Genomic DNA, 9,294 nt, shown 5'->3' on the forward strand with positions numbered 1-9,294 from the left:
TGATTTGTGAAAACAAATAGCCCATGGCGTCATCAAAACGCGTACAAGAACACGATACCGCTTTTTTATTGTTACTTAATACCGCGTCAAGTTTAGAGTCTTCGTCATATATTTAATATTTAAAACAATAAATAAACAAAACAAATTGCACTGAATAAATAATATAAAGATTTAAAAAATCTAAAATACCCACGTTTATATTATTAAAATCGGTCGAGCCGATTTTATTCGGATTTGCACCTATCCTAAACATTTCAGCGTGCTAGCTTATCGGGAAGTGTCTCAAAAATGAGTTTCAATTCCAGCCGGAACGACAAACAAGAAAGTGAGTTTATAAAAACGTGGGAAAATAGTAGTTAAGGACTAAAGTTCGATCAGTAATCATTGCAAGACATAATCCTATCAAAGGGAGACAAATGATGATACATTAACACCTCCGATTCCCGACAGATGGCGCTGTTGCAATATTATCTCTATTCTATACAAGCATCGATTACTTAAGCGAAGTTTTATACAATTGTACGTATAAAACTGTGTTTAGTATAACCGCCGTTGCGCAGGAGTTTGCCCGCTGTCGCACAACACAAATACGAGAAATAAAATATCGAAGGTTAGTCCACTTTAAGTATGTAAATAATTTTATGTCTTAATATAAAAAAACAGGTCGTGACATTTGATTGACAGATATGTGTGATATTTTATTCTTGTTCGGCTTATGATAATATTTTTACTAGTGTTGATACTGTGTTGTTTTTGTTTTGGTCGATCAGATGTTTTCAAGGTTGTCTACGCGGCATTTATTCGGAATCAGTATTTGTTAATTTAATCCTTATAAATTACTTTGGGGCTCTTTTCCCTTTTTTCCCATGTAGGTAAAGGTCCTTGTTGTTAAAGATTTTTCGTATCCCAAAATATTTATTTTACAATCATATTTTAAAGACCCTATGGGTTCATCGATGGGTTTGGCCTGTGGTACCAGTTCAAACATATAAGCACTAATAAGGAATGCCGGTAAAATTGTTTAGTTCAACTCATTAAAACTTTGTACGATGGCATCAACTTTGTTTACAAACAAAGTTTATCATAAATTCGGGGCTTCTAATGACTGTGAATATCAGACTAAAAATTATTTAATGAAAATTGCCAGTAAATATAACTCTATTAAAAAAATGATTTTAAATAGCAAACATTATAGTAATTTCACTGAACTAATAGTTTTTTTGTATCATTGTAATATGTTTGCTTTAAACACATAACTCATTGGATCAAATTACCGTTAAAAACAAATACCTGTCCGGTTATGTGCGAGTTGGACTCGCGATGGTAAGGGTTTCGTGCATGTGAAAATTTTAATTGTCTAGCTATCACGGTTCCAGAGATTCAGCCTGCTTACGGACGGACAGAGAGACGGATATTAGGACAGGAGTGCCTTAATAATGAGGGTGCCGTTGTATTCTTTGGTTAAGGAACCCAAAAACATGGCTGACCTTGGATCTAGGTACAAAAAACGATAAAAAGTCAAAATTTAATCTACCGCATCCTTATCAAAATAACAGCCTATTATAATATTGCTGGTAATGCTTGTATTACGTAAATAGTAAAGTTGTCAAATTGTAATCATTCCTAAGTGTCTGCCGACGCTATCAGACAACTCATCAATAATAGATAGCGGGGAATTACCTTTATTTAAAAAATCATAATTAGGATGTAGGCTTAATTCGAATATTAATTGTTTTATCGTAATATAATGATTCGTCGGTTTCGTATTTTGAATCTAATAGAATAAGAAAACAAAAGAATTTAAGGAACACTCCAGATTAACTCGTTTCGTTTGTCAAAGTCAGATGTTGCGCACAATGCTCCATCAGACGCTCACTAAACTAAACAATATTCGCCTTTTTGTATATCCTCAATAAATCACGTCCGGATTTATTGTACGGAAAGTGATTTTTTTATCAGTAGTAAATCATGCTTTCAAGTGTCAATATAGGTATACATTAAAAAAACAAAAATACTGCCCAGCATGACTCCCACAGGTCAGCTAGCATTTCCATTAACAGTTTCCCTTTTTCCCAGCCATGATCGTGACGGTGACATGGCTGCTGGTGGCGCTGTCACTGGTGGTGCTGTACCTCCGCAGGGCCTACTCCAAGCTGGAGCGCGACCAGGTCAACCACTTGCCCATAGTGCCGTTCTTTGGACATATCTTCTGGGTATTCTTCAAGAAAGAACATATTGTAGAGGCTTTCATGAAGTCTGTTAATGCTTTCCCAGATGATAGGTGAGTTTTCATGTGTAGTTTTTGTTTTTGCCAAAATATCATCAAGTGCCTCGAAATTTCTTAGTTGCTTAATGATATTGTAAGTTTTAATAATTTATTCAAATGATTTGTACATATCGCTTATTTTTCGGTATCTGCCAGATAATAGGAGCACGTCAGAGACATTGGCTTACCAAAAAGTTTAGCTCTAAATAGGTAACTATGAAATGATACATGAAAAGTGCTGATAATTATAAGAATCGTTTATAAAAACAAATCCTATTGAGTTGTTCAAGAATTAAGTCAGATTTAACATAATCCTAGCATAATTCTGTAAAATGCCCTTCAAGCTTGCAAGCTTTTGCCCAAAAATTTGATTTATAGGATGGTTGGGCACTATGACATGGTGACTCCATCGGTGATAGTGAAGGATTTGGAGACCATAAAACGGATCACCATCAAAGACTTCGAGCACTTCGTGGACAGGAGGAGGTTCATCGGCAAGGACGACCCCATGTTCGGGCGGGGGCTGCTCATGTTGACAGGTATGTTTAGCAATTTTAATTCTTATTTAATGTAGGTTAGAGCCTGAATTGAGTTGCGCGGGATGGGGAATTAGAGAATTAATGGCGCATGGCAGTAGAGTCTCCTCCACGTCTCTTAAGCGATCTTTTCCTTAGTATATTTTGCCGACTTTTGCTATCTCTGAAATCGTGGGGCTCGTCATGAAGCGTGGCGTTAAGCTTGGAGCTGATTCCGACTATCTGAATGGGCTACAAGCGCTTGGACGCTTGCCTTTAACTCGACCAATCTTAGGTACCAGGCACAACATAGGCTACATTTTCGTAAAAACATCATTAGATTAAATTAATGAATTGAAATGAATGAATTGAATGAATGAGCAAGCGTAGCGTAAAATGCCTGCCCACGCGGTGAGCAGACAATCTCATAAAGTCGGTGAAAACTGGATGCCACTGGTCTTTAGAGCGATCACTTGAGGAGTTCTATGCCCAGCAGTGAAAGTCTTATAGCTATATGATGATTATCTTTAGATTGCTAAAGAACGTAGTTTTAAGCTAAAGGAAAGTAGATGAGAATCTTAAAAAATAATAACATGACCTTATATCTAGGTATTCCTAGACAGCACAGACCGTTGAAAAAAATTATAATAAGGAGGTCATCAATGGGTGATTTCATCTTTATAATTAGTTTTATCAGAAAATCGATATTAATATAGATATTAAGAGTGGATCAATATTATCTGTCTCCAAAATACCCCGAGGACAAACATACATAAGTAAGGCTGTGCAAAAATATTGCCTTACACAGGGTATCGGGAAGGATCAATGCACTCATCATCTGTTAACCTACTTTATACTTGAACACTATAAACAATTCTCAAAGATTATTCTCATTAATGTTTGAACCACCTGATAAAAAAATGTGTCATTATTATAATTATCGTTTCAAGAAAAAAATAAGTTCATCATAACAACATAATAATGCCTCGTGTTATGTCTTTAAAAACACAAAACAATAATTATACAATCTTGTATACTGCGTTTTTAATAAAAAAAGGAGAAAAAAACAAGAAGACCTCTGATAAGTTTGTTTTTGTCGAAAAGATCATATTATTTTTGAACCGTCATATAAATGAACCGAAACGCGTAACATAAACAGAGATTACAAAGGTCCAACAATAAAAAATAATATTTAACATAACACTAGCTAAAGTAGGTACACTTGTGAATGTACAAAAGGAAAACAACTCTTAATATAATATATTTTAAGTACGATCAGACAAAGATAAATGACAATCGGTACAATAATATAATGCTTCAATGATTACACGATAGCAGAAACAAAACAGGTTGCGAACCCCTGAATAACAAGGCGCGTTGTATAGGTTGTGCGTCAGACAGAATCACAATCTAGGCAGGGCTTAGCAACATTTGTGTTTCTTTAGAATTGGCGTTTCATCGTGACACGTGATCGTGCCAACTTATAGCTATTATAAAAGTATAATAACATTTAGATAATTGATATACATAATGCATTATCAAAGGAAGCTTATCTAGTCACATAATAAAATCCTCTACGACTCGTCTCTACAAAACAAAATTGATAATACATTCTATTTGTAGGTATGTTGTCGAACCTTAAATACAAATTGTCTTTTGTTTTTTTTTTTTTATAATAGAAGCTAGAAATTTGCGTCCCTAGGTCAGACTTATACTGAATAACACCTAATGAACCGAAGCAAACATATCTGATGCCAAAAAAACATTTAAAAAAGGCGTTATAGAAACTCTCGGACAGAAAAGAAAACCTCGTTTATATGAGAATCACAGCCACGTGCGTCTTTCCCTGCTAATTATTTTTAATTGAAGTTAACATTTGCCATGTTATACGTTTAAACATAAGCTTTACCTTTAGCAGTCGACCTTCTAATTATATCGATAAACTATGTATAATTTATACAAAGTATATATTTACCTACACCATGCACCTAAATCCTTCCAACCGGAACTCCAAGCGAATCAAGTTAAATATATAGTAACGATCGATTGGTATTCACCAGCCTGGTGGTAAAGGGCCATAACATAGTACAGTACCGTTACCAAATTCCACAACTTTCTAGTCGCCAAACAGAAGACGGTGCACGGAGCGACATCTCTCTTTCATGACATCAGTGTTTCTTCAAGAGGCCCTTACACAGATTTGAATCTCAACACAACATGGTTTACAGGTGATGAATGGAAAGCCATGCGGTCGACAATGAGTCCGGCCTTCACCAGCTCGAAGATCCGTCTCATGGTGCCTTTCATGCTGGAAGTAGGAGAGAGAATGATTCAAGTGCTGAGGGAGCGCATCAAAAATTCAAAAGGTAATTATGAACTAAGATTATAAAGATATGTAGGTATCTGTTTCACCCATGGTGGTCTTAAAGCCTTTACAATAACAAAAGCTTTTGTAGATTATGATAAAATATCTGCGCAAGATAACAATTCTCTAATCATCGTGACTTTCAGTACAAATGTACCAAAACATCTTTATTTTTCGTCGATTATTGTCGCACTAAATATTGAAAAATACCATTAAACCTTATCCCAGTAAAGTCAGGCCTGCACTCGGGCTTGTTGCACAGTACTAATCATGAGAGTCCTGTTATAATTAATTCTCTTTATGGTCTCTCAGAGGGCTACGTAGATTTAGAGTTGAAGGACCTGGCGACCAGGTACGCGAATGACGTGATCGCCTCGTGTGCTTTCGGCCTGAAAGTGGACTCCCAGAGCGAAGACAACACCTTCTACACCATGACCAAGGATATCACCACCTTTGGATTAGTGCGAATCATTAAGGTCTTCCTGTTTAGGGCCTTTCCCTCTCTCTGTCAGGTAAGAAATATGTATTATCGTTTGCTGATTCATTTGGTGATTTGGTAAACATTTCTTAATAATATTTTTGTTCGTCCGATAAGATGTTTCGTTGTTTGACGTTAATTTATTGATCGTTTATCATTTAGAGATAATTAAATCCGTTGTCTAATTAATACCTATTATTCTGTAAACAATTGAAATACCATTTTAATCATTATTTAATCAACTATAATTATCATAATGAATGACTTCAAATTACTTTGACTCGGTCTAGAGATTTAATCAGACTTCTACCACTGTTTTGTGTATTTTTATGATAAATGTGATCTCACAGGCACTGAATATAATGATATCACCACCGGAGGTGTCTGATTTCTTCAGAACTATAATACTTGGAACCATGAAGAACCGAGAGAAGGACAACATTGTCAGAAACGACATGATCAACATACTTATGCAAGTCAAGAAAGGTAAAGTATTTAAAAGACTTGAAAAATTGGTTATAGTAAGCTTAAAGTAATCAATGACAATTAAATACGAGTAAAAAAAAATATCCAACAATTTTTGTAAATCTGTCTGAAGATATTGGTGACATCTAATGAATAACTTGATCTTATACACTTGAATTTTCTGCCAACTAGAAATGCTTTCTGCGGTTAATCACTTTGGGTTTACAAAACCAGACGACTCTAGACGAATTAAAGAGATGGAAATTAAAAAATACTCATGTAATCACCAGGTCAACTCACGCATGAGAAAGAAGAAGCAGACGTCGATGCTGGCTTCGCAACAGTTGAAGAATCATCCATTGGCAAGAAGCAACATAACTTCGGTAAATACTGTTTATAATGCCTGTGAAATTTAAACATGAGAAGAGATAATATACAAAATTATGTAATTGTGATAATTTTATTGTCATTTGAAAAGCCTTTGGACATGAACTTTCCAAGAACATATTGTCCAAGTGTGTATTTATGTGCAATAAAGTATAAATAAATAAATAAAAATTCTCACTGAATAATAAAAAAGATTGAAGAAGATTTTTTTCGTCATACAAGACTAAATGTCAAGGTTATCAATATGTTACAGATTGGTCAGACAATGACCTGGTAGCACAGGCTGCGCTGTTCCTGTTTGCTGGCTTCGACACAGTCTCCACGACCATGGCGTTCATCATCCACGAGCTGGCGATCAACACTGAGGCCCAGGAAAAGCTGTCGAAGGAGATCCAAGAACACGATGCGAGGCATAAGGGACAGGCCGACTACAACTCCATACAGAGCATGCAATACCTCGACATGGTCGTCTCTGGTGAGGATACTCTCTTATTTGTTTCCATCTTTATAGGTAATATTCTCGGAATAAGTAAAACTATTTCATTTTTTTTCAATGATAAATTAACATTCACACATCAATTTATATGACTTTTGGTATGTTTTTATAAAAAAAAAAAATATAGCTTTATGCAGAACTGGCCTAGTACAAGAGATTCTTCATTACCTATGCTGATAGAGTTTGATTCAAGAATAAATTAATGAATTAATGAGGATGAATTAAGTCAAGGAGAACGACCGTCAACAGTCGTCGATAGGATGTTGAATCATCAATAGTTGTCTATTGTGTAACTATGCAGACTATTATATGCCAGGCGATTTCTTATGTATGATGCGATTTTTCATTAGGTTCCGAGAAAACAAAATAAAGAACTGTGCCTTAATGATAAGCTCTTAAAGCACTTTTTCCAATGAGGAAGCGAGAAACTATGCTTATGGGACTAGTTACTTACTCATTCTTGTGCTTACAGAGGGGCTACGGTTGTGGCCCGCTGGGGGTTTCATGGACAGAAAGTGTGTGAAGGACTACAACCTCGGTAGACCCAACGCTAAAGCCACCAAGGATTATATTGTAAGTGTTGCTTCCTCAACACTCATCATCCATCATTTAAGCCAATTTAGAGATCCAGAGTTTCCTCAATTTATTTGTAACATCCACAAAACACGAGCTCACTCGTAAATAAACAATCAAGCTATTTTGTAAAGTAAGTTTGAAAGAGAAAGTAAACTAAAGATGTTTTTATGTAACTTAGTGCTTATTAGCAAACACTGGTCCAGTAAAGTACCTAATCACGATCAAAATAATTATGAGAACCAACTTTTTTCCTTTAGGCTAAAGGATAAATTTAAGCTACCTCAAATATTTGGCCAGACTTGATTCAATTTATGTCTACCTATTAACTCTTAAAATGCATTTTTGTATTATTACTTGCAAGAATTCGATTTATTTGTTCATTACTTATCCGTATTTATCAGGCGCGTCCATTTAGTTTCGGACTTAAGAAATGTTTTTAATTATGCACCATCGTTATTGTACAAGTACAGTGAGCACTAATTTGTTTTGCGGTACTCTTTCAGATCCGCAAAGGCGAATTCCTCACCTACCCGATCTGGGCGTTCCACAGAGACCCCAAACTATTCCCCGAGCCCAAGAAGTTCATCCCCGAGAGGTTTTCTCCTGAGAACAAAGATAAAATCAAGCCATTCTCCTACATGCCCTTCGGGATGGGACCCAGAAATTGTATAGGTTAGGGTTAATTTTGTCTTATATTTTTATCTATCACCGTAAATATATTTCAGTAATAATAATAATTTGAAGAAGAGCAAGACTTTCAGAAATTCTTTTTTTTTGGTGTAATGACTTTCCGTCACCTTTATAAACAGCAAAAAATTGCTTCCTTCAGAGTAATTTACACATTACAATAATTGTCTTCATGTTCCAGGGTCTCGCTTCGCCCTGTGTGAGGTGAAGGTGATGCTGTACCAGCTGCTGCGTGAGATGGAAGTGTCTCCGTGCGAGAGGACCTGCATCCCCACCAAACTGATAGAGGATGGCTTCAACATGATGATCCGAGGAGGAGGCTGGATCAGGTTTAGGATAAGGAATAACTGACTGTGATTCATTTAATTTTTAATCATGTATAGATAATAATAATATATTTAACTAATTTACTGATGAAGTGTATTTTTATTACGTACCATTTAATAAAATGTCGATTCCTAGACTAATGGAGGTTGATCGATAAACATTAGTTCATAATAACCCATAATTTAAAATCTTATGTAAGTATTGTAGTAGATACGTTTTGAAATACACTAATTAATGTAGGGTTTTTTATAGTTTTATCGTCGTTATATCCAAATTAATAGAATACGAGTATTATAAAGCGCCATCTATAGTAATACAATTGAACTAAGTAACTCTTAACAGCGACATCTGCTATTGAATAGAAACAATTGAAAGAACATTGAATGTCTCATGGTTTTTCCAACGATCAACAGATGGCGCTCACCGTGTCAAATCTCTTTTATTAGCCAAGACTCCAATTTTAGGTGCTAACATTGTACAAATTTCGAACTGAACGTTCTGTTTTTTATTTACTTACTATTCTTGAAATGTACTTAAAGAGTTCTTACGAAATTGGACATTCCTAACAATTTTCAAAACTATTATTCAACAAAAGGGATCATGCGAGAAAGCTGCTCCTGGTACTGTCCTGCTGGTACTGCCTAAAAGAAATACCCACTATTGTTATTGCGACACGGAGCAAAACTCGATGACCATTTAGTAAGTTTTTTCAGTAGAATAATAGAGTTGATG

The 9,294-nt window shown here is 35.4% G+C and overlaps 1 protein-coding gene across 1 annotated transcript; it reads left to right on the plus strand.

Annotated features, from left to right (window-relative positions):
• Positions 1-529: 529 nt before the first annotated feature.
• LOC113494903 (cytochrome P450 9e2-like) lies at positions 530-8,653 on the plus strand. Its single transcript, XM_026873420.1, has 11 exons — positions 530-610; positions 2,077-2,281; positions 2,645-2,805; positions 5,010-5,147; positions 5,459-5,658; positions 5,975-6,110; positions 6,380-6,472; positions 6,730-6,951; positions 7,445-7,545; positions 8,052-8,220; positions 8,417-8,653. The coding sequence occupies exons 2-11, from the start codon at positions 2,079-2,081 to the stop codon at positions 8,584-8,586; spliced, it is 1,593 nt and encodes a 530-aa protein (XP_026729221.1). The 5' UTR covers positions 530-610; positions 2,077-2,078; the 3' UTR covers positions 8,587-8,653.
• Positions 8,654-9,294: the final 641 nt, after the last annotated feature.

Source organism: Trichoplusia ni, chromosome 6 (assembly GCF_003590095.1).
Source record: "Trichoplusia ni isolate ovarian cell line Hi5 chromosome 6, tn1, whole genome shotgun sequence".
In the NCBI taxonomy this organism is placed as follows: domain Eukaryota; kingdom Metazoa; phylum Arthropoda; class Insecta; order Lepidoptera; family Noctuidae; genus Trichoplusia; species Trichoplusia ni.